The sequence below is a fragment of the Bubalus bubalis genome, chromosome 8, assembly GCF_019923935.1.
Source record: "Bubalus bubalis isolate 160015118507 breed Murrah chromosome 8, NDDB_SH_1, whole genome shotgun sequence".
Taxonomy (NCBI): Eukaryota; Metazoa; Chordata; class Mammalia; order Artiodactyla; family Bovidae; genus Bubalus; species Bubalus bubalis.
This window is the reverse complement of record NC_059164.1, coordinates 56,122,457-56,149,561: the sequence shown is the minus strand read 5'-3', so window position 1 is coordinate 56,149,561 and position 27,105 is coordinate 56,122,457. Positions and strand designations below refer to the sequence as shown.

Below are 27,105 nucleotides of genomic sequence, written 5' to 3'. Positions count from 1 at the left end.
AGATTCTGAGTTGCTATAATTCCAAATTCTAAAAGGTTAGCTCATTGCAGGTCGTACTGGAATAATGCTAGATTATAAAATTTGTCATTCAATGAAACACACAAAAGAAAGGTGATTTTTCAGATAGATACCAATTTGAAGAATCAGTTGTAGCCTTATTCAATGCCAAAGTGTCACTTAGTCTCTCTAGACTTCTTTATTGAATCAGACATTTGGTTTCAAATGCTGTCAGTGGTAAACTGTCCATCTTCATTTGTTTCCTTACAAGAACAGTGATAAGCTATAAAACAGGAGGTGGCTTCTGTTTTCACCACTTACCTAGGTTTTGCCACATGCTGAAAATTTCACAACCCATTGTTACCCGCATGTCACCATATCTGAAATAGAACAAAAATCAAACCTGATACAAAGGCTCCAGAAAAAAGAAGTTATCTGTGTCTTTTTAGGACACAATCTATCATTCTGAATTAAAAGATAACATGTTCTTAATTGAAAATGTTTAATGTACACATCTTTTACTGAGGTATAACTGACATAATATCATATTGCCTTTAGGTATACAACATAATAATTTGAATATTTGTATATATTGCAAAATTGTCACCACAGTAAGTCCAGTTAATATCCATACCATAACTAGTTACAATGTTTTTTCTTTTGATGAAAACTTTCAAGATGCACTTTCAATATGCAATGCAGTATTATTAACTAGAATCACAGTGTTGTATGTACATTATATCCATTCATTTTATAACTACAAATTTTTACAATGTATTAATACATGTCTTGATGCCTCTAATTCAAATTCACATATTAACCCTTGAGTGAAACATATTTGTCTCATAAGTTTTGGCTCCTATAGTATTTTTGAATCCTGAAAGACTGAGGACAAAGATTTCTAAATAAGCTCAAAATAGTGAAATTCCCAGAAAAGTTGCTTGTTATCCTCTTGGTCATTGCCCCTCCACTTTGATTTCTAGTTATGGAGATCAGATTTATTAATCACTCGAACTGAAATACTTTTTAAAAGGCACAACATTTGATTTGCCTCATATTCTTACCCAATTATACACTGGTACTTACTTTTCTAATACCTTTTTCTTTTTGGAAGGTGTAAACATCTCTAACTGCAGACACAACTGGTTTATAAAAATGACCGCAAGGTAAAAGTAGGAATCCCAGATCTACAATGAGAATGACATATTTAAATACTATGGGGTTACAAAAATATTTACAGGTGAAGTGACAAGATATCTTGGATTTGCTTCAAAAGCGCTAAGTGGATGGGGGGAGAGTTGCAATAAGATGGGCCATGAGTTGATAGTAGCTGTACCTGGGTATGGGTACATGAGGGATTCATCATACTATTCTCTTTACTTCTATACATCTGTGAAATTTCCTATAACAAAGAAGCAAACAAACTAGATACTATTTTTATATTGCTGTATCCCAAGTTTCCTGGGCTCTCTGGTAAATGCTAAGTGGTAGATACTTCATTTCTCTCATAACATGTCTGTCTGCCTCCAAGGAGGCTGAGGCATAAGCTGGATACCTTTATTTCAGTGTGATTTCATTTTGGAACCCTTTTTAATGTAGGACTCAAAAAAAAAAAGAAAGAAAGATACATACACTCTTTTGGATATGCTAATTGATTTAAATTCAGAGAGTACATAAAAATTCCCCACCCAGACAAATCTTCTAAGTTCTCTTACACCAAAAATGCATTAGAAAGAGATCAAAATAAAATTTCCAGAAATAAATGTAACCAAAAACATGGAGGACATAGGGAAAGAAATGACTTTTCTATTGACATCATGTAAAATTAAAGATTAATATGAGAAACCTTATAAAGAATTAATATATTTTATATATAAAGAGTGTTCACAAATTAAAAAGAATATAAAACTCTAAGTATTATGATGAACAAAAGAACAGATATCTCACAAAACATGAATTTTAGTCAATAATTAGTCAATAACTAATATAGTTAATGATTAATAACCAATGAATAATTAATAACATAACTAGTGAGAAATGTGGGCTTCCCCTTGGCTCAGATGGTAAAGAATCTGCCTGCAATACAAGAGACCAGGGTTCTATCCCTGGGTTGGGAAGGTCCCCTGGAGAAGGAAATGGCAACCCACTCCAGTATCCTTCCCTGGAAAATCCCATGGACAGAGGAACCTGGCAGGCTACAGTCCATGGGGTGGCAAAGAGTCAGACATGACTGAGCGACTTTACTTCATCTCAGTGAGAAATGTAAATAGAGCAAAAAATTGTTCCCCTTATCAAATTGCCCCCCAAAATGGTCTCCTCTAGTACTGGTGTACACCTAGGCAATCAAATATAATTGTTACAACCTTTAACTCAACATTTTCCTTTATAAATATTTATCCAAAGAAACAATTAGGAATATAAGTCAAATTTTATTTTGTAAGAAATACATAAAAAGAGCAATTTATGAGAATAAAACAGTAGAAACAAACTGAATATTAAAAAGTAATGTGGTGATTATGAAATTTTGATATTTTATTATAAAGTATAAAGCCATTTATTACGCAACCATTAAAATTCCGCTGGTTTCTACTATGCTTTTGGTATTTTCTAGTTCTCTGATAAGGAAATTTTATTGAATGTTTAGTATAAAAGATGTTATTTTTAAAAGAATGGGAAATTAAGATGTCGAAAACATAAAACACCACTAAGAAGGGAAACCAGGATAGGCACTGCCCATCTTTATTTACCATTTTTCATTCTCTATTTAAAAAATGGTATACGGAGAATTCTTAGAGACCCCGGCATATCATATTACATTACAAACTTACAGAGAGATCTGCCCTAAAGAATCTTACTAATTTTTCATTTTTTTTCTTTTCACTAGTTCATTCTAAAATATAAGAAGATAGAGATCTAAAGGAACTAACCAGTTTACTTTGTAAATACGCTCTTTACATAAACTCTATTTTAAAATATGCTTTAAAACATTATGCACTAAGTTCTTTTTGTCTTGCAGGGGATTAAAAAGAAAAAAAATCAAAATTTACAGTAATAGTAAAGCACATTCTTTCCTCTTAAGCACTATGATTTCGACCAGGTTGATGAACATAGTTATAGACCTAACTTATTCGCAAATAGAATGAAGAACTCTTAACATTATTCATAATTGAAACTAATATGCTCCAAGATTAATTTGAGGTAGCCAGAATAACTTTATTTTCTTATTACTAAGAGAAAGAAAATTCATGAGGAAATTTCTTGAGGGACAACGTAAAACCTTTTAGCTCAAGCAAGATAGTCATCTAAATGGATACTGACCTTATAATCAAAGTTTTCATTTAAGAAGTTCTTCCGAAGTGCATCTGACAGGTACAGAACTGTTGTAATAATGACGCTAGTGATAAAAAAAGAATACATTTTAAGTTGAAAACGTCACATTAGTGAAAACCATTTATTAGGCAAGAATAAAGTAATTAAGACAAAAGAAAACCTCTTCAGTAAACCTGTGGAACAATATTAGTTAATTCATATTAGAAATAAAAAAGAGGACACCCAGAAAAAAAAGTAAAAGAATCTATCACTGAAATGATATGCAGAAAAATCTATAAATTCATATGACTCAGAATTATATTGTCTTGATGTTTTACAATATTTAAATTTCTAAACAAAGCAAAAACTTTTCAATAAATTTACAATAGTCTATATTTTATTAACACGGACGAAAGTATAAAAACTTATAAAATACAGCAAAAGAGAGAGAGCCCAAAGATGAAATGGGCAGGCTAAAGCAATGGATTATATTGAGTATTTATTTGACCATCTTCTCTCTGCTCTCCCCTATTTAAGGTGTTAGTGGGCATGTAAGAGCTATGGGAGTCAGATTCCCTCTCCATGGTGACAAGATTGCCACTAAAGAAACCATTACAGACTGTGAAATTGTCTATATCCTAGTACTAAGCTGTGTGAAACTGACAGTGTTATAGCACTTTAGAGAAAGGGGCATCTCTGGGCTGGAGAATTAGGGAAAGCCGGTAAGAGAGGCCACATACAGTCATCTGTATCCTGCTAGGGAGATTAAAAAAGGATTTAGTAAGCTTCCTTGGTCAACTCTTGAGTTAAGCAATTTGTTCAAAATCTGCTCCTTTTTACGGCTACAAGAACATATGTTCAAAACTGAATGCAATTCCAATTGGCTCATTTAGTATCAGATAACAGCATTTATTGAAACAAGATAGGTCACTCCCCAAACCACCAGAAACAAAGCACCAATTTATAAATGATTGATATTTAAAACCTCTTTGGCCTTTCCTAAGATGCATGCATAAGGAAGTCTTTGTGATGTGATGAGGCCCTAGTTCTCATTACAGGACTTGTAATTGAAGGATGTAATTGTATGACCCTAGGTAAAATAACATGAAACAAAACAAAACACCTCATCAACCTCACACCTTGGTTATCCTACTGGTAAAATAGAGATTAAAAGAATATTTACTCATTAGAAGAATATTTATAGTTTTTGAAGAACATAAATGTTCATTATTGCAATCTATTGGAAAAGTCACTATTATAGTCTCCCTGTGGGGCAGGAGATGAATAACGAGGCTAAGGAATGGATAGTTGAATATGGAAGCTCAAGTTAACAACTTATTGACAGAGATATTAATACATCTTCTGTCACCTGTTATTGACTGGAGATGTTTCAGCATTCACTTACATAACAAATTGCTGGCCACAGGCATTAGCTTCTGCCAAAACCCCCAGTCAATAATGTGTTAAGAAGAAGAAAGAGAAGAAAGCCACCATTTTCTTGGGTACTTGCTCTACCATGAGCCAGCACTGTGTTACATTCACGTGCCTTTTAATATGTCATTTACCCCTTCCAATGAACCATCCTATGAAAGTCAAGCATAGGTAAAGCCTATGAGATTGAGAAGTCCTATGGTTTCTTCTGTCGCCCAAATGGCAGATATCAACAGTGAATTCCACATCAAAGAGACAAATCACATATATCAGAACAGTATAAAGTGACAACTGTCTATAGACACTGATGAAATCCATGCTGGTAACTGATTAAGTTTCTAAAGTAGTTCATTCAAATCTTGCTATATAAAACTAAAGCTTAATTATCAGAAAATGGAACGCTATCAGGCAAGAAACGGGCTCCTTGTCCAGCACCTATTGCATTGTTGGGCTTCTAAGTTGAAAGAAGAAAATTTTGCATCCTTAACAAAAGTTTTCCTTCAATAGTCAATGAAGAAACATACACAGAACCACGATACGTTTTGAGTTTCACATCAAAACGACCTTCTGGCCCGCAACTCTAGCTTGGACTGTTGTTCAGAACCAGTAACCTCTAGTGTTAGTAAAACATGACATATCTGAGATTTGGATTATTGGGCCCAATGCTGTGGAAAGGAGCCAACAAACTCAATCTTCCAAGTGCGATGATTCCTTGGCAAAGACTACTCATTTGTAATTTATATGCCAGATCCCAAACACATGAACAAAATCCACAGCTTCTTGAACAGCACTTGCTGGTAAACAAGGAGTCTCTCTGGCTTTATGAAGAACCTGTGAGCCTCTCAAGCTGACGGCTTACTGGAATCACTGGGGAGCTTTAAAAAACACAGATGTCTGGATCACACCCCAGAGATTTAATAATTGGACTGGGGTGCAATGTGGACCTCAGGATCAGTAAAGCTCCCAGGTGATTCCTATGTACACCCAGAGCTGAGAACCACTGCTCTAGACAAACCTTTTTAAAAGTTAGACAAACTTCCATGGGTACCTGGTGATCAGTTAAGATGTATATCATGATTCAGCAGGCTTGGGATAGGGCTAAAGTTCTGCATTTCTTACAAGCTCCAGGAAATGTTCACACTGTTGATTCACAATCCAACTTTTGAAGAGCAAGGCTCTGGAGAGGTCCAAGTCAGAAACACATTCCAAACAACACTGCTTTACATTCTCCTGCCTTTGAGAATTTTAGGCCAATGACTGCCGTGGCTCTTTAACAGGACATTCATCCTTGCTCTACACTGAACATCTCATCCTCTTACCAAGGGTGCTTTATCATCAGGCATAAGAAGTACAGGGCACAGGCCTTTTCAGGGGCTTTGGAAAGTACTGCATATGTTTGTTAGTCACTCGGTCATGTTCGACTCTGTGCAACCACATGTACTGTAGCCTGCCAGACTTCTCTGTCCATGAGATTTTCCAGGTAAGAATACTGGAGTGGGTTGCCATTTCCTTCTCCAGGGGATCTTCCCGACCCAGGGATCGAACCTGCGTCTCTTGCATTGCAGGAAGATTCTTTACAGTCTCAGTCATCAGGGAAGCCTGGCAATTTATTACATAGGCCAATACTTTAAAAAACAAAATGTAAAAACTGCTTTTCATTTTGGCATGCGGCAGGTAGTATGATGAGGGATAAGACCTTCAAAAATATGACTTCCCAGGGCTAAAAAGATCTTAAAATGACTATTTCAATTGCTTTTCATTTATGCTTATAATATTCAGCCCAAGTCACAGAGGCAGCTCCCAGAGCTTTTTATGCCTCAGCACTAAGACAGTTTCCTGGCATACAGGCCCTCAATCAGCTAAAAAGGCACATATATATTATGGCTCCTTCACTGTGGTGGAAACCTGTAGTGTTTAAGGATTTTTCTTTACTTGTTCTAATTTACCCAAAACCATGTGGCTCCTTTGGTTTTATTCTTTTACTCATGACTCAGTTTCTGAATATGTGGACTTTACAAATTTCAGGGCTCCAATTCAATAGCCAAGAAAGGTTTGCAATCTGTTACTACAAATGGTCAAAATACTGGTGTCTGCCATAGTAATGCAACCATAAGGATCACTTTTGACAACCCTAATCTATGGCACAGCATGATAAATGTATACATAAAAGAGAAACTAGCAGACAGGAAAGCAAAGCTCTTTCTTCAAGTTTTCCAGCTGCCACCTCATTTCTGGCATTTAGAAAGTATTTTTATGCAATGCCATCCTCCCTAGAGAAACCTCATCGTATAAACTGTCCTTTTGAAAACTACTTTAACCTGATAATCTGCTCAAGCAAAAGCCCATCTCCATAAATTATAAATGGACTGAATATTTTGGATTCCAATATCCAGTTTTTGGATAAATTGGGCATCAACAAGGTTAATGTCTGTGCACTGAAAAACTAAGGAGATCTAAACTTGGAGGATGACAAATTCCCTATAAGCTGGAGGGTTAAGAGGGCAGATCAAAATCCTGGATGGCCATCAGGGAAACTGACCTAAGCTGCTGCTGCTGCTGCTGCTGCTAAGTCGCTTCAGTCATGTCCGACTCTGTGCGACCCCAGAGACGGCAGCCCACCAGGCTCCTTTGTCCCTGGGATTCTCCAGGCAAGAGTACTGGAGTTAGCTGCCATTGCCTTATCCGTGGCCTAAGCTAGTGGTCCTCAAATGTCAGTACATGAGTAGTACCTGAAAGATACATGAGGCTTTAGGGTCTCACCAGAGGCTATGGCTTGGCAAGATCACGCCAGGGCTCAGCCACGTGATTCTGATGCACATGATCATTCATTTTGAGGTCTGGTGTTAGAGATGGAAAAGAAGATGATGAGAGCTGGAACTTGGTGAGCAATGATATTTGGGAAATTAGTCTATGGTAAACACTGCATCACCAAGGGCCTAGCCCAGTAAGTGTTTGCTGAATGACTGTAGTTTCAAACCAGTATTTAAATCTATGGTTTGTGATAATTATTTGCTGTACTAGGTATTTCTAAAGTGTAAGCCTTGTAGAACTTTTTATACTTTTCTATAGCTATTTTTTTTAAATAAACTTTTTCTAAGAACAGTTTTAGGCTTACAGAATTATTGCAAAGATAATACAGAGAGTTTCTGTATACGTCATACCCAGTTTCCCTTATTATTAACATCTATTATTGGTATGGTACATTTATCACTGTAAAGGAACCAATACTGTTTCTATGCATATTTTGAAGACGAGACTGAGATTAAGAAAGGCAAAGTTGATGGTGAAAGCCACTCCAAGTGGAGGTCACAGAATAAGCCAAAACAGGAAGGCAGGAAAAGAAGTGATTCTGCTTTTAGTCAGGGAGGTATGTAGTGTGGGTGAGGTCAAAAGAATCAACAAAGATTCTTGCAATGGAAGGATTTTTAAAATCCCATGACCTTCTCCTCTGGGCAGTGTTGGTACAAAATCACTCATGTGGCAACAGCCTCAGTTTTTGTTTGTTTGTTTGTTTGGCCTATTAGACTTAGATCCTAATGAACTCTTGCCTTTCCTCATGTATTCATTCTACCAACTCCTCACACCTCACCAGGAGATGGGGACAATTATTTTGTAAATATTTGCTTTAACTCTGGAAGTATGGCATATTTCTCTTAGTAATAAAGTTTTTGGTAAAAATCACTATCTTCCCCACGCCCCACCACAGTAAAGTTTTTAAAGATAATGACCCTAATAGAAAAACCCCACCGTCAACAAAAAGCAATAGTAATTATTTTTCAATGGGTCTTCAACAGACAATGGGCTTCCCTGGTGGCTCAGATGATAAAGAATCTGCCTGCAAGGCAGGAGACCCTGGCTCAATCCCTGGGTTGGGAAGAACATCTGGAGAAGGGAATGGTTACCTTCTCCAGTATTCTTGCCTGGAAAATTCCATGGACAGAGGAGCCTGGCAGACCTCAGGCTTCCCTGGTGGCTCAGATGGTAAAGAATTTGCCTGCAATGCAGGAGATCTGGTTCAATCCCCAGGTGGGGAAGATCCCCTGGAAAAGGGAATGGTAACCACTTCAGTATTCTTGCTTGGAAAATTCCATGGACAGAGGAGGCTGAAGGGCTGCAGTCCACGGGGTTGAAAAAGAGTTGGTCATGACCGAGGGACTAACACATTCAAGTTCTCACTTTCAAAAGATCATCTACTCTAACATAAAACTTTTCATAGTCAGCGTCACATACTTTGTCTTCCTTCCTGTTACAACGGATCAACACTCCTAGCTAAAGCCAAGCTTCCTGGTGGGTACTTTATCAGTGCTATCCTAAGTGTGGTGAGCTTCCTTCATTGAGAACGTCTCACCACAAAAAACAATGTCAATGGAACTAAACTGTATGCTTAGGCAGCTGACCTAATTTCCACTGCAAGTTGACAGCAGACAGTGCTACCTTCAGGAAAGGTGTTCTCAGACAGGCACGATGAGAAATCCTGTACTTGATCCCACCCCTACTGGCTTACCCAAGGACACTGTTTCTTCACTTAGGCCTGTTTTCTTTAGCACTATCAATATTTCTTTTTTCTGTGCCCTTCCTATCTGTAAACCAACATGCATAATATTCCATATTCAGAAATGAATCTTAGCATTCATATCTCCTTCCAGATATAGCCACATTTCTCTGCTCCTTCTTACAGCAAAATCTTCTAAAGAGCTGATAATTATTGCTTTCATTTTTTCAATTCCCATCTGCTCTCGAATTCACTCTGATGACTTTCATCTCTACCACTCCACTGAAACAGCACTTGTCAAGGTCACCAGTATCTGCATCCCACTGCCAAAACCCAGGGATAGTTGTCAGTCTTCATCCTCCAACCTCCCAGAAGCTCTTTACTGCCTTCCTTTATGAAATATTTCCCTCGTATGGTTGATATTATGCCCTTCTGGTTCTCATCTTACTTCATAGGCTACTCCTTTTCCATCTCTGTTGCTAGTGGCTTCCAAACATCTTGACCTTGGGAGGTGGGCATGTCGCAGGGCCCAGTCTTAAGTAGGCTTCTCTTTTCAATCTGTAGTTTCCTCTAGAGTGCTCTGATTCAGTTTGATGACTTCAAATACTACCCAATGCCAAGGACCTCAAATGTATTAGCATGTCACTGGTCTTAACTTCTCTGAGCTCCATATAAGCATGTCCAGCCTCTTTTCTTACATCTCCACTTCGGTGTCTAACAGCATCTCAAATTTCTGCTCAATAAAGGATCCCTCACCTCTCCCATTCCTCTCTGTATCTTCCATTTAAGTGAATGCTACCACCATTTGTCCTTCTATTGAGGCCACAATTCTAAGAGCCATCTTCAAACTTTTTTCTTTCCTGCCCACATCCAGACATCTGCAAGTCTTGTTATCTGTTTTCAAACAGGGGCTCTGTATCAACCCAGGGAGGTGGGGTGGGGAGGGAGATGGGGGAGAAATTTCAAAAGGGAGGGGATATATGTATAACTATGGCTGATTCATGTTGAGGTTTGACAGAAAACAACAAAATTCTGTAAAGCAATTATCCTTCAATAAACAAATAAATAAATAATTTAAAAAAAAATTGACCTTCCCACTACCTTCACTGCAATCCACCTGTTCAAGTCCTCATCATATCTTACCCAGATTGCTGTATTAAGCTCCTAACTGGTCTTTCCTGGTTTCTCCCTTGTCTCTTTACCCCCTAATATCTGGACCTTGTCTTCTTCCAACCTCATTTTTACTGGTTCCTTCCCTCCTGGCATTTCCTCCACACAGTCTTCCAGATCCTTGAATGTGCCATCTGATCATGCTATTCCTGCTGATAAGAAGCCTTCCTTTGCTGTCTACCTATTAACTCCTGCTACAGATTTCAGCTCGTTTCACTCCTTCATAAAAACTCCTCCTATTCCAGTCCAGAACAAAGTTCCTTTTACAGCCCCCCTCTCAGAACTGTGCTTTTTATCATGAGGACATTTATTTTACAGATTAGGCACTAGAAAATATTTACTCAATGAAGGAGTCAGTGAAGGAATGGATGACCTTCCCTAAGACTCTGATTCCATAAATCACTTATTTGCTATATATGTCTCATTTGAACATAAACTGGTGAAGGTAAATCAGCTAAACAATTCAGTGTTTGGTGGGAAAACACATACACACACACACAAAAGTAAATGTTTGAAGCCAACATGCAGAGAAGATAAACAAAATAAGGGTCTGAAATTTTAACTGCAGGGCTAGGGAATTTTTACTTTCCTCACTAAGCAAATCTTGAAAATATGTATAAAGCTGTGACTTTATTTTTGTACTGTATTTTGCAATGTGTATGGAAGAGGGTGGAGAGAAGCCTGTCTCAAAGTGTCCTGTATTTTTGGTACTCAATTTTCATCTTCCTTATGTTCCTTCTTTCTCAGATTGAGCAGTTGTCCTCATGTGAAACATCTACCAAGAACTTACAGTGGCCAGGCACAATTAAGCTTTGCAGGCAAGCAGAAGTCAACTTTCTTATCCTTGGGAAATTCAGCCTGAACACACAACGTGAGACATTCAGGTAGAAAAAAACAAAAGACCATACTAACAGCCAGGTATTTGTAAGTCATGGCTTTTGGTAGGACCTCACATAATGCAGAGAAGCTCCAGGATTTGGGACAGGACAGTTTAAAGATAGCATTTAACTGCCTTGAAAACACTGGAAGAAAGGACCAACATATAAAAGAACACATACTTTGTGGGATGAGCTATTCAGTTGAGTTCAAGTCTAGGTGATGATGACTTCTGGGCCAGTTACCAGCAATTTGACATGTATCAAGCATGCAAGTGGGTAGTAAAAGTGGAAGTTTAGGTGAAAATGCCTCTTTGAGGGGCACTTCTCAAATATTTCTCTAAGAAAGTTAGTGTCATGGAAGAAAAGGTGGTCAACTTCAGGGACCTAGATCTGGCTTCTGAAACTTGCTTCTATACAATTTAACAAAGTAAAACCTTTTAATTTCTGGTGTGGGCTCTTTAACATATTTAAAATATCTTTCAGAGATTTATTTCTCTATCAGTACAATTGATGTTTATATTTTTTAACAGATAAGACACAAATAGCTGAAGGTTTATTTCTGAACGTTCAGTTCAGTTGCTCAGTCATGTCCAACTCTTTGCGAGCCCATGGACTGCAGCACGCCAGGCCTCCCTGTCCATCGCCATCTCCTGGAGTTCACTCAAACTCATGTCCATTGAGTTGGTGATGCCATCCAACCATCTCATCCTCTGTTGTTCCCTTCTCCTCCCACCTTCAATCTTTCCCAGCATCAGGGTCTTTTCAAATGAGTCAGTTCTTCCTATCAGGTGGACAAAGTATTGGAGTTTCAGCATCAGCATCAGTCCTTCCAATGAATATTCAGGACTGACTTCCTTTAGGATGGACTGGTTGGATCTCCTTGCAGTCCAAGGGACTCTCAAGAGTCTTCACCAACACCACAGTTCAAAAGCATCAATTCTTCAGTGCTCAGCTTTATAGTCCAACTCTCACATCCATACATGACTACTGGAAAAACCACTATCACACAAGAAAGATCCCACATGCTTTCAAGGTTTGAATGGGAAATGACTATGACAGTTAAATGAGGAGAGGAGAGGAAACTGAACAGCAGAAATTAGGGGGTCTATTCCAACTTGGCAGGTGGTTCACAGGCTGTGGAGTCCTGTCTATGAATTAGGTTGGATATACCACAGCCAGACATCACCAGGGGAAAAGTAGTGCCAGATTCCTATCAGCACTGACTTGGGTGTCAATGGAATGATGGTACTGCATTCAGCAAAGTCTTACGACCTTTTTCTTAGACTTGCTATGGCACTAATCTTTGGTTTAAACACATTACACAGAGCTCATCTCTAACAGAACCATGCTCCTATTTAGCTACCATTATGGATGGCAATCTTGAACATTATAAGTTTACTCAAAAACAGAATCTGACTTCTAAGTCTGCTCCCCACTCACATGACCATAAAGTCTTGCCAAGTGTAGTAGAGATTTTTAGGTGGCGGCTGAGTGAGATGGCATTTCCTATCATAAGCCACATGATTGTCATGGTTTTCAGAAGCTCAACCACCACCTTTGTACAAAAGAAACAAAATGTTAAATTCACTTTCAGTCTGAATGTCTGCCACTGGAAATTCTAATTCAAGTCAAAATATCCCTGTGCACACAGGGCAGGCAGGATGACCAAACAATGATGCTGTACGATGATGATGTCAACAGCACAGACCCCTTCCTGTGCTGGCTCCCTGGACCACTCAACACCCTCTCCAGGTACCCAGAATACTTGCTGTTTGGTAATGAGGCCAGAAACATGACCAGTGGCTCCCACTTAAACCTGTAGCATCTGGACATCCAGATGAAGAGATATTTGATTCTACTCACAGATATCAAACTAAATATGCTAAACTCTAAAGAGAGCTATTTCAGGATTCTCAATTAGTCTTCAAAATGGAAAAGCTGTTTCTGTACTTATGTAAAATATAATATGCCATATTATACAATTTGTTACTTCACAAAGTTTTTAACACAGCATTTTCACACCTCCTCGTCTCTAAATGTGTACTGCAGCAGAAGCCACATTAGGCATCTCTAATCAACATCAAAGCCTATCTTCCTGGGGCTCTTACCTTCATCATATTTGGGTACCTGGGAAGGACAAATGGTGTTTTTGACCCATGAACAGATACCTGAAGAAGCCAACCTTCACCCCGAGCATGAGAGTTTAGGGGATGGAAGAAGAGGAGGAAGGAGAGGCAGGCAAATGTGGACTGGAAGGAAAGGATGCTTATGAAATAGGGTAAATTATAAGTGTGGAGATAAAGATCAAGCCACTTTCCTAAAAACAAACAAAACAAAACAAACAAACAAAAAAAAAACCCACTTCATCTTCATTTCAAATCCTGAGATAATAGAGGCCAAAAGTGTGAGAGCAGATAAACCCATGATGCTGTGCCCTCCAGGAATAGCTCCTGGAATAGAAGGCCGTTCTGACTATCCCTTACTCTCCTTCCCTGGTTCCTACTCATTCAACTATTGACCTCAGGTCATTTTACTTTTCCCCCCAATATGCTTAATATAAGCTAATTTTGTCAACATCAGTAACTCCCCAAATGTCTCTATCTCTTCCTGAACTTCCTTCAGAGCACTATTTTCAGCCTTCTGTTGGTCACATCACTCAGGCATGTAAAAGGAACTTCAATCTTCACCTGCCTAACTCAGGGATCCTATTTTATTCCCAGTGCTCAGCACATGGGAGATGCTGAGTGTATTCTCTGAGTTCAAATGAGTTAAGAAAGATCAGAAATGACTCAAGGGTCCAGAAACAAAGCTGGTATTAAATAACCTGTGGTACATCTAGTCAATGGAATATCATACAGCTACAAAAGAAAAAGAAACCATAAATGAATGAGGGACTTTCTACATATTGATTTGGAAAGATTGCCAGGATTTTTATGTAAAAGAAAGATTTGCAGGACAATTCATTTATTCTGCTACCTGCTAAGCTCTGCATAAAGGAACAGTGGAAGGACATGCAAGAAACAAATAAAAGTGGTTATTGCAGGCTGGGAGTAGGGGTAAATAAAGTAGGTGGGAGAGGGACTTCTCAAGGCATACTCTGTTACACAGTTTGATTTTTGAGCTATGTTAACATACTACCTGTTTAAAACAAATAGTAATGATTAGGAAAAGCAAGCAAGCAAAGAAACAAAACAAGTGAGACAAGTTGACTCAGAAGCAAAGAAAAAGAACTCCAGGATTTGGATGTTTCAAATTTGAGATAAAAGTGAATGTATCATTTCATATTCTCCTCTTCCCATATTCAATGAGTTGCAATTATCATCAATGTAAATGTCTTACTTGTTAGCCACCAAGCGCATGACAGTCCAGTCCTTTGGAAACATCTCTGGGCGTATCAATATTCGGAACACAGTAAATATCTGCAGCAGGAAATCCTTGGGTAAGGAGGAAAGAGACCATTTTACTGAGTTACTGTAATTGTTCACACACACACACAGAGCTATTGTTACCATTTCTAAAGCACTTACAGAGAAAGGAGCCCTACTCAATACTTTACCCAGGAGAAAAAATCATCTTTCCCATTCTCAGTGCCCACTTGATTTGCTACCCTTCCCAAACGTTCCTCCTTTCTCTTTCTCATGCATAGTGGAAATGACTCTTTGTTTTTCTCCACAAGCTCTAAACATTTAGGTTTGAGAAATAAAACAGAAAACTACTAACAGATTAGCAGGGAAATGTATTTTCTTTCTTCTATTATAGTGTCCTAAACTTCAGAACTTTTCAGTTCAAGAGAATTGCAAAGGGTCTTAGTTCAATTATGCTTTCCTTTAAGTGGGTGTTAGAATTTAGAAAGCTATGCTCATTGAAAAGCATCTTAGGCAAAAATCCATGTTTCTTAAAGGGCATTCTAAAAATGCAGGATTAATGGGACGCATGCAGGTTTATAGAATCTGAAGGTCCTAGGAAGAATAAATAGAGAGAGGGGTGTGTATGAAGCTGAGCCCAGTGACAAGTCCTTAGAAACTAAGAGTATGTCAAGGTATTCTTCACAAAGATGCCATACTAGGGGGCACTGGTATTTATGGAGATGGTATCTTTAAGCCGAGCACCTGGAAACACTCTTGACAAAAAGCTATTGTCAGACATAGAAATATAATTTCTTAAAACATTGTAAGAAACAGACCCAAAGTGCTGGAGCACATTATACTTAATAAGAACTCAAGAAGCTAACACACTGCAGGTAATGAGTGAAATGGAGCTTGCCCTATTCAAAAAGAGACAGGCTCAATCTAATTACGATTTAGATTTGTTAACTAGAAAACTTAGAGATAGTTTTGTAACTTAATTACTGTTAGGAAAATATATTTCACAATTTCACTGAAGGTAACAGTATGGTGTTGCTCAGAAAAACACCCCAAATATAAGAGTTTTACTTATCAAACCTAACAACACATTAGGTTAAACATGTAAGCCACTTGAAATTAAGATTATCATTGTCACCCATACCATCAGTAGACAGAAAGATCCTAAAAAGCTAGAAACACGTGGGAGCTGTGTGTGTGTGTTTACATATTCTAACAGCTTTCATCAAACCCATAAATATTTTGACAAGGATTTAATTTAGCTTCTTTGGCATCAGCACACATACACTGATGTGTAGTCCATGCCATATGGAAACATGCCCACTAGGTCATCTGTCTTTAAATGGTGAGACAGACCCTTCCTGTGTTGGCAGAATTACCACAGTTTCCCAAACATATTCTCCTTCAGGTCAGATAATTCTGGGCAACTCCCATTCTAGCCCTCCGTTGGGATAGGGGTCATTAGCACACCAAAACTGTGAGAAGCTCTTTTTAATGCATTTCTAAAACTTTTTTCAGTTTTCCTGTTGATTCTTCTGCGTTTTGCAGACACAAACACATATAACCCTTGCAAAAACTGTTTGCATTTACCTTTCGAAGTGCTATACCTCACTTTACTTTTCTGTCTTGATGTATTTGCTTAGATAGATATTTAAGAAAAATCCTGAAGGTGGGGAGTCACTTGTTTTTCATAGTTTACAAGTACTTTCGTTGGGAGAATGAAATGGCAGCCCACTCCAGTATTCTTGCCTGGAGAATCCCATGGACTGAGGATTCAGGTGGACTATAGTCCATCGGGTCACAAGGAGTCAGATACTACTGAAGCAACTTAGCACACATGCGCTTGTGTGTGTGTGCGTGCACCCTCAGTTGCTAAGTCATGACTGACTGTGACCCCATGAACTGTAGCCCAAATGGCTCCTCTCTCCATGGACTTTTCCAGGCAAAAAAACTGGAGTGGATTACCATTTCCTTCTCTAGTGGATCTTCCTGACCCAGGGATTGAATCCACATCTCTTGTTGCATCTCCTGTATTGGCAGGTGGAATCTTTACCACTGTAGGTTCAAAAATGCTGATGTTTCATCTTTTCTCCTCTAATCATTAAACAGAATTGGAAATTGGAGGCAGCACCCCTCACAGTAGGGAATAGGAAAGAGGGATGTCTGTTGCACAGAGGAAAAAAGAATGGCTGAATAATTGGCTACAGGAGGCAAGATATCTATCTTCAGGGCTAGGAAATTTGACTGCTGTTTTGTAGTGCAGGGGACAAAGACTAAGTTATTCCAGGTGTAGGACTGGCGACATACAACCTGTTTCTGTACCATCTTATTTTCCTATTCCCATTTATCTCATAAAATAAAAGGTGTGGCAGCATGGGGCCTTGGGCCAGAGCCTACAAACTGACATCAACCTTTATTTCCCTGAAGAAAACCTCTCACTACCTCAAGTAGCTTTTTAAGCTTCATCTACCTTTGTGGAACCAAACACATTCATTTGTAGAAATCTTATAATGAAAAATAAAAGAACATTATACTGATATCAGAAAATCTAGATTTTAATCCTGCCTCTGTCATTAACAAACTCAATGACCTAGATAATTTATTTAACCTCTCTGGAGCTGAACTCTGAGGCTTTATAATGCGAGGGATTGGGCTTTCCTGGTGACTCAGATGGTAAAATGGAGAAGGAAATGGCAACCCACTTCAGTATTCTTGCCTAGATAATCCGGTGGACAGGGGAGCCTGGTGGGCTGCTGTACATGGGGTTGCACAGGGTTGGAAATGACTGAAGCAACTTAGCATGCATGCATGCATTGGAGAAGGAAATGGCAGCCCACTCCAGTGTTTTTGCTTGGAGAATCCCAGGGACTGCGGAGCCTGATGGGCTGCTGTCTATGGGGTTGCACAGAGTCGGACACGACTGAAGCAACTTAGCAGCAGCAGCAGAGGGTAAAAAAAAAATCTGCCTGCAATGCATGACCCAGGTTCAATCCCTGGATTGGGAAGATCCTCTGGAGAAGGGAATGGCTACCCACTCTAGTATTCTTGTCTGGAGAATTCCATGGACAGAGGAGCATAGTAGACGACAGTCCATGGAGTCTCAAAGAGTCAGACATGATTGAGTGACTAACACTTTAAAGTCTCTTGTAGTTAGAAGAGAATAAAAATAATTAACACGGTCACTCATCTATTCATGCAGCATGCAGAACTTTTTATATTTCTGAACTGTAGGTTAATGTCTCACTGGATGGTAACACAAGCACATTCACTGTGGTACTTACACGGGTTCAGCAAGTATTCTTGTCAATTGCCTTGTCACAGGTTACATTTCAAAATCAGTTTCAATATTTTAAAGCACCAAGACCTGAATGTGAGGCTCAACATCCCATCGCTCTCCAAATGCAAGGGTATTTCCTTGTCTGTTCTAAGGACTTTTCACTAAACAAGAATGTCTGCACAGATAAGTGAAGTTATTTTGTGCATATGAACAATGAGTAACAGGTTCTTTTTAATATTTAAAAAAAGAACACTGTTGCAATCATACTCTGGTTTGGATAGCACACAGAAATAAGTGTTTCATATGCCATTATTTTAAAATTGGCAGCCTGGCAGCAGTTTATTTTTTGTTTGTTAACTTCAAATAGCACAACATAGTTATTTAATTGCATTGCTGGTTATTATTCAAATAAGGGATCAAAATTTAAAAAAAAATAGGGAGGTGTTATTTCACAGCAATAGTTGTTTTTTTTTTTTTTTTTTTTTTTTTTGCAGTGCAAGAGGTTCAAAGAAGAAGGTTCAGGTGAAAACCTTCACAAACAATAAAAAGTCTCAAATTCAAATAGAAAAGAAAGCAGAAGTAATTGCTATGGTGTTAGATAATCATTAACATTTATTCATTCATAAATATTGGGTGCTTTGATATGTGCTAGGCACTGTAAAAGAGGCTGGGGACACCTAGTGGGATAAAATATATTCTTTCATTTATTCATGCAAGAATATGTACACAGTACCTGCAACAGGCCACACCACAATGAGTGAGCTGAACGTGACCTCTGCCTTCCTCAAACTCAGTTTTGTGGGAGAGATGAGTGCTCATCTATTTAAAGATGTGCTACAAACTAGGATAAATCTGTGGGCCAGCTATTTCACTGCTTCCCTGATAGCTCAGATGGTAGATGACAGTCCATGGAGTCTCAAAGAGTTAGACATGTCTGAGTGACTAACAATTTAAAGTCTATTGTAGTTAGAAAAGACTAAAAATAATTAATATGGTCATTAATTGCAGTGACCATATTGCAAGTCATTACAATTGACCTGCATTGCAGACTTGCAATGCGAAGAACTGGGTTCGATCCCTGGGTCAGGAATATCCCCTAGAGAAGGAAATGGCAACCCACTCCAGTATTCTTGCCTGGAAAATCCCATGGACGGAGGAGCTTGGCAGGCTACACTCCATGGGGTCCCAAAGAGTCTAACAGGACTGAGAGACTAACACTTTCACAGGTATTTCACGCCAAGGAAAGGGAACCTCCCAGCCCCAGAGGCAAAACAGAACACAAGCTCACCCAGGCTGCAAAAGGAAGCGCTCAGAAATGGGGCGGGTAGGTGTATCAGTTCAGTTCAGTTGCTCAGTAATGTCCGACTCTTTGCAACCCCCATGGACTGCAGCACGCAAGGCCTCCATGTCCATCACCAACTCCCAGAGTTGACTCAAACTCATGTCCATTGAGTTGGTAATGCCATCCAACCATCTCATCCTCTGTCATTTCCTTCTCCTCCCGCCTTCAATCTTTCCCAGCATCAAGGTCTTTTCTAATGAGTCAGTTCTTCGTATCAGGTGGACAAAGTATTGGAGTTTCAGCTGCAGCATCAGTCCTTCCAATGAATATTCAGGACTGATCTCCTTTAGGATAGACGGGTTGGACCTCACTGCTGTCCAAGGGACTCTCAAAAGTCTTCTCCAACACCACAGTTCAAAAGCATCAATTCTTCGGTGCTCAGCTTTCTTTATAGTCCAACTATCACATCCATACATGACCACTGGAAAAACCATAGCTTTGGCTAGATGGACCTTTGTTGGCGAAGGAATGTCTTTGCTTTTTAATATGCTATTTAGGTTGGTCATAACTTTTTTTCCAAGGAGCAAGCATCTTTTAATTTCATGGCTGCAGTCACCATCTGCAGTGATTCTGGAGCCCAAAAAAATAAAATCTGTCACTGTTTCCACTGTTTCCCCATCTATTTGCCATGAAGTGATGGGGCCAGGTGCCATGATCTTAGTTTTTTGAATGCTGAGTTTTAAGCCAACTTTTTCACTCTCCTCTTGTACTTTCATCAGGAGGCTCTATAGTTCTCTTTCTGCCATAAGGGTGGTGTCATCTGCATATCTGAGACTATTGATATTTCTCCCGGCAATCTTGATTCCAGCTTGTGCTTCTTCCAGTCCAGCATATCTCATGATGTACTCTGCATATAAGTTAAGTAAGCAGGGTGACAATACTTGACATACTCCTTTCCCGATTTGGAACCAGTCTGTTGTTCCATGTCCAATTCTAACTGTTGCTTCTTCACCTGCATACAGATTTCTCAGGAGGCAGGTCAGGTGGTCTGATATTCCCATCTCTCGAAGAATTTTCCACAGTTTGTTGTGATCCACATAGTCAAAGGCTTTGGCATAGTCAATAAAGCAGAAGTAGATGGTTTTCTGGAACTCTTGTGCTTTTTCAATGATCCAACGGATGTTGGCAGTTTGATCTCTGCTTCCTCTGCCTTTTTTAAATCCAGCTTGAACATCTGGAAGTTCACGGTTCACATACTGTTGAAGCCTGGCTTGGAGAATTTTGAGCCTTACTTTACTAGAGTGTGAGATAAGTGCAATTGTGTGGTAATTTGAACATTCTTTGGCATCACCTTTGGGATTGGAATGAAAACTGACCTTTTCCAATCCTGTGGCCACTGCTGAGTTTTCCAAATTTGCTGGCATATTGAGTATAGCACTTTCACAGCATCATCTTTTAGGATTTGAAATGGCTCAACTGGAATAAGAAAAAGGTTGTACAGCTTTCTTTGTAGTGATGCTTCCTAAGGCCCACTTGACTTTGCATTCCAGGATGTCTGGCTATAGGTGAGTGATCACACCATCATGATTATCTGGGTCCTGAAGACCTTTTTTGTATAGTTCTTCTGTGTATTCTTGCCACCTCCTATTAATATCTTCTGCTTCTGTTAGGTCCATACCATTTCCGTCATTTATTGAGCCCATCTTTGCATGAAAAGTTCCCTTGATATCTCTAATTTTCTTGAAGAGATCTCTAGTCTTTCCCATTCTATTGTTTTCCTCTATTTCTTTGCATTGATCACTGAGGAAGGCTTTCTTATCTCTCCTTGCTATTCTTTGGAACTCTGCAATCAAATGGGTATATCTTTCCTTTTCTCCTTTGCCTTTTGCTTCTCTTCTTTTCATAGCTATTTGTAAGCCCTCCTCAGATAATCATTTTGCCTTTTTTGCATTTCTTTTTCTTGGGGATTATCTTGATCCCTACCTCCTGTAGAAGGTTCCAAACCTCCTCCATCCATAGTTCTTTAGGCACTCTATCAGATCTAATCCCTCGAATGAATCTACTTGTCACTTCCACTGTATAGTCATAAGAGATTTGACTTAGATCTCTCATTAGATCTGAATGGTCTGGTGGTTTTCCCTACTTTCTTCAACTTAAGTCTGAATTTGGCAATAAGGAGTTCATGATCTGAGGCACAGTCAGCTCCCAGCTTTGTTTTTGCTGACTATATAGAGCTTCTCCATCTTTGGCTGCAAAGAATATAATTAATCTGATTTCAGTATTGATCATCTGATGATGTCCATGTATAGAGTCTTCTCTTGTGTTGTTGGAAGAGAGTGTTTGCTATATCCAGTGTGTTCTCTTGGCAAAACTCTGTTAGCCTTTGCCCTGCTTCATTCTGTACTCCAAGACCAAATTAGTCTGTTACTCCAGATATTTCCTGACTTCCTACTTTTGCATACCAGTCCCCTATAATGAAAAGGACATCTTTTTTGGTGTTAGTTCTAGAAGGTCTTGTAGGTCTTCCCAGAAGCATTCAACTTTAGCTTCTTCAGCATTATTGGTCAGGGCATAGACTTGGATTACTGTGTTATTGAATGGTTTGTCTTGGAAATGAACAGAGATCATTCTGCCGTTTCTGAGATTGCATCCAAGTACTGCATTTTGGACTCTTTTGTTGACTATGATGGCTACTCCATTTCTTCTAAGGGATTCTTGCCCACAGTAGTAGATATAATGGTAGGTGGGTAGAGATACATAAAAGATGGATAGATAAACAGGATACTAACAATAACTATGGACCAAAGATAAATAAGCAAATAAAAAGACAAATGAATCGCCTACCTTTTCCCTGGTAAGCAGTTTGGAAATTCACCCTGAAGACAATGTAGAGACACTGAGGGACTTTATACATACATGTAAGAAGATCACACTCCTGTTTCATAAAGATTTTCTGACTACAATATACAACTCAATGTTTTGTGTTTAAATATACGATGGTATCAGAACAACACAAGATAGAAATCAGTTGTATATGAAACAGAATTGGTGAGGCACAGAAGAAGGCCTTTGGAGATCATGAAACCTCAGTTAAGAAATCTGGGGGAAAAGGCCTCACGAGGTACTGGACAGCCTGGGACACTGTCTCCTCATGTAAATGGGACAGTGCCTTCTATGTACACATTGCTGACAAAGGTCCGTATAGTGAAAGCTATGGCTTTTCCAGTAGTCACATACGGATGTGAGAGCTGGACCATAAAGAAGGCTGAGCACTGAAGAACTGATGCTTTCGAAATGTGGTTCTGGAGAAGACTCTTGAGAGTCCCTTGGACAGCAGGGAGATCAAACCAGTCAATCCTAAAGGAAATCAACCCTGAATATTCATTAGAAGGACTGAGGCTGAAGCTCCAATGCTTTGGCCAGCTCTTGCAAAGAGCCCTGATGCTGGAAAAGACTGAAGGCAAAAGGAGAAAAGAGTGGCAGAGGATAAGATGGTTAGATAGCATCAGTGACTCAATGGAAATGAATTTGAGTAATTTCTCTCCAGAAGACAGTGAAGGACACGGGAGCCTGGTGCACTGCTGTCCGTGGGCTAACAGAGTTAGACACAACTCAGTGCCTGGACAATAACAACATGATTCGACTATAGCCAAATGTTATTTTAAAAATATGCCACAGATTTCAAACATGTGACACCGTTGATTCAGGGTCTGAACTCAATTAAAGAGTGTTAATCAAAATTATCACATTGAAATTTATATCCTTACAGTTTACTAAGTAGATTATGCAAAAATAACTTCCAAATGGTCCTCAAGCTTCAAGAACTATACAATTTTTTTTGTAATAAAATAAAGACTATAAGTTGAAATAACTTCATGGAAAAAGATGGCTTCTGAAGCGATCAGACATTTATTATGAGGGTTGATTCACTCAATAAAGATTTAATGCTTAGGACACAGAGTCCTTACACTCAGAGAGCTCACAGTCATCAAGAATACAAGAAAACAAATGTACATGTTCTCACAGAGAGGGACTGTGGTCTGTGAAGCCTTCATTTTTAAAAAGTGACATCTGGGGCTTCCCTGGTAGCTCAGTGGTAAAGAATCACCTGCCAGTGCAGGAGACGTGGGTTTGATCCCTAATTCGGGACGACCCCACATGCTACAGAGCAACTAAGCCCATGCCCCACAGCTACAACTATTCAGCCTATGCTCTAGAACCCGGGAACTACAACTACCGAGCCCACAGTGCCCTAGAGCCCGTGCTCCACAAGAGACGCCACTGCACTGAGAAGCCCACACACCGCAGCTGGAGAGGAGGCCCCGCTCACTGCAAGTAGAGAAAAAGCCCACACAGCAATGAAGACCCAGAACACTGTAAACTAAATTTTTTTTTTAAATGACTCCTGAGCCAGATTTAAAGCAGAAGGTGAAACAGGAATTTAAAATTATCTATACAGTTTATGATGAATATACAAGTAATCACAGTAATCTTAAGTGACAGCAATGAAAGGTGTTTGGGAAGGGATGGAGGACAGTGAGGGTGGAAGGAAGATTGAGAATAAGGAAGATGATCAGGAGACTGGGTTTTGTCCTGCAGATAATGTTAAGGCCTCAGAGTTTTATAGATGGCTTGAGACTTGATCAGATATGACTGTTGGAAGCTGCTGCTGCTGCTAAGTCACTTCAGTCATGTCCGACTCTGTGCGACCCCATAGATGGCAGCCCACCAGGCTCCCCTGTCCCTGGGATTCTCCAGGCAGGAACACTGGAGTGGGTTGCCATTTCCTTCTCCAATGCATGAAAGTGAAAAGTGAAAGTGAAGTCGCTCAGTCGTGTCCGACTCTTCACGACCCCATGGACGGCAGCCCACCAGGCTCCTCCGTCCATGGGACTTTCCAGGCAAGAGTACTGGAGTGGGGTGCCACTGCCTTCTCTGCTGTTGGAAGCTAGTGGGCTAATATAAGGGAGACAATGAAAGGTAATAATAGTACTGTATCTAACTTTCAGAACATGTATACTCTCAAGCTTAAGGCAAGATCCTCACAGCTCTATATGAAAAGTCATAATCAACAAAAAACAGGAGTTTTACTGCCCTCTATATACATAAAATGTCAGGGATATGGACAAAACTTTAGCCCCAGTAGAAGGTGGGTGTATTACAAAGGGTGGGTTATAATATAACATTACTGACTATAGAAGGAAAAAACTCTAATCACTGCTTAGTTTTTGCTTTTGTTCATTTCTAAAATAATGGCAGGTTCCAGAGAAGGAAAGAAACAATACAGAGGCGCAGCACCGAGGGCCACGCTCCTGCACACTTCAGCTGACCTTGACTCACACACAAGGGCCCGAAGAGCAGGGAGAAGAAACAGCCTACTGTTCACGATGCTAGAAGCAACTCTGAGTCACTCTGCCAACACCCAAGCTCTCCAAGCAAGAATGGAGTTCAAACACGCAAGGCTTAGCAGATACTTGAGAACTACACACTTTCAACAATCATTTTGATTTACAGACTCATGGGGAACGGCTAGGCCAAATCTCTCTTTGAACTGATAAGAAGAAGAAAAAAAAATAATGAACAACCAAAACAGTAATTTGAAAATCTCAGTATATAATTTGTCAGCACCAAATAAGATTTAGAATGTGTATATCCCATGATCCAACAGTTCAAATTCCAGAAATTCATTCTACAGCAATAAGGGTGAAAGTCAATGGAGATCTATGTATTGACATTAAGATATACATGGCAGGATCCCTTCTTTATATTAATATATACATATGTATATTTTTGATAGAAGGTAGTTATTTCATTTTTTAAATCTTTTTATTGTAGTTAATTTACAATGTCATGTTAGTTTCAGGTGTGCATTGTATATACATACCACAACTTTATGCATTCCTCCATTGATAGACATTTAGGTTGCTTCCATAACTTGACTATTGTAAATAGTGCGGCTATGAAATTGGAGTGCATTGTAGCTTTTCAAATTAGAATTTTGTCTAGATACATGGCCAGGATTAAGATTACAGGACAATATGGTAGCTCTGTTTTTAGTTTTGTAAGGAATCTATACTGTTCTCCATAATAGCGTTCCAATTTACATTCCCATGAAGGATTCTTTCTAATGGAAAAAGTCATAAACATACTGAATGCTCACCAAAAGGGGAATAATTAAGTGTGGAACATTATGTAATGATATTCAGAAAAATGAATGATGCAGTGGGCTATATAATGTCCATGATACATTATTGTGTGAAGAGAAGTGCAACCCATATGAATAATATGATCCATAGGCATGTGGATGCAGCAAAGAAAACAGTCTACGAAGATACACCCTGAGGATGTCGATAAAGGACAGAAAAGGTATGGACCTAACAGAAGCAGAAGATATTAAGAAGAGATGGCAAGAATACACAGAAGAACTGTACAAAAAAGAGCTTCACGACCCAGATAATCACGATGGTGTGATCACTGACCTAGAGCCAGACATCCTGGAATGTGAAGTCAAGTGAGCCTTAGAAAGCATCACTACAAACAAAGCTAGTGGAGGTGATGGAATTCCAGTTGAGCTATTCCAAATCGTGAAAGATGATGCTGTGAAAGTGCTGCACTCAATATGCCAGCAAATTTGGAAAACTCAGCAGTGGCCACAGGACTGGAAAAGGTCAGTTTTCATTCCAATCCCAAAGAAATGCAATGCCAAAGAATGCTCACACTACTGCACAATTGCACTCATCTCACACGCTAGTAAAATAATGCTCAAAAATCTCCAAGCCAGGCTTCAGCAATATGTGAACCGTGAACTTCCAGATGTTCAAGCTGGTTTTAGAAAAGGCAGAGGAACCAGAGATCAAATTGCCAACATCCGCTGGATCATGGAAAAAGCAAGAGAGTTCCAGAAAAGCATCTATTTCTGCTTTATTGACTATGCCAAAGAGTTTGACTGTGTGGATCACAATAAACTGTGGAAAATTCTGAAAGAGATGGGAATACCAGACCACATGATCTGCCTCTTGAGAAATGTGTATGCAGGTCAGGAAGCAACAGTTAGAACTGGACATGAAACAACAGACTGGTTCCAAATAGGAAAAGGAGTTCGTCAAGGCTGTATACTGTCACCCTGTTTATTTAACTTCTATGCAGAGTACATCATGAGAAATGCTGGACTGGAAGAAACACAAGCTGGGATCAAGATTGCCGGGAGAAATATCAATCACCTCAGATATGCAGATGACACCACCCTTATGGCAGAAAGTGAAGAGGAACTCAAAAGCCTCTTGATGAAAGTGAAAGTGGAGAGTGAAAAAGTGGGCTTAAAGCTCAACATTCAGAAAACGAAGATCATAGCCTCCGGTCCCATCACTTCATGGGAAATAGATGGGGAAACAGTGGAAACACTGTCAGACTTTATTTTTCTGGGCTCCAAAATCACTGCAGATGGTGACTGCAGCCATGAAATTAAAAGACGCTTACTCCTTGGAAGGAAAGTTATGACCAACCTAGATAGCATATTCAAAAGCAGAGACATTACTTTGCCAACAAAGGTCCATCTAGTCAAGGCTATGGTTTTTCCTGTGGTCATGTACAGTTGTGAGAGTTGGACTGTGAAGAAGGCTGAGCGCCGAAGAATTGATGCTTTTGAACTATGGTGTTGGAGAAGACTCTTGAGAGTCCCTTGGACTGCAAGGAGATCCAACCAGTCCATTCTGAAGGAGATGAGCCTTGGGATTTCTTTGGAAGGAATGATGCTAAAGCTGAAACTCCAGTACTTTGGCCACCTCATGCGAAGAGTTGACTCATTGGAAAAGACTCTGATGCTGGGAGGGATTGGGGGCAGGAGGAGAAGGGGACGACAGAGGATGAGATGGCTGGATGGCATCACTGACTCGATGGACGTGAGTCTG

The 27,105-nt window shown here is 39.4% G+C and overlaps 1 protein-coding gene across 4 annotated transcripts in view; it reads right to left on the bottom strand.

Moving 5' to 3' along the window:
* DOCK4 (dedicator of cytokinesis 4) overlaps positions 1–27,105 on the bottom strand; it is a 474,663-nt gene that overhangs the window by 84,846 nt on the left and 362,712 nt on the right. For all 4 annotated transcript variants that reach the window (XM_045166403.1, XM_045166401.1, XM_045166404.1 and 1 more), the window contains exons 27-30: positions 14,617–14,711; positions 3,316–3,391; positions 1,084–1,184; positions 319–377 (exon numbers count right to left, since the gene is read on the bottom strand). In XM_045166403.1, coding sequence (XP_045022338.1) covers positions 319–377; positions 1,084–1,184; positions 3,316–3,391; positions 14,617–14,711 — 331 coding nt within the window. The remainder of the gene's footprint in view (positions 1–318; positions 378–1,083; positions 1,185–3,315; positions 3,392–14,616; positions 14,712–27,105) is intronic.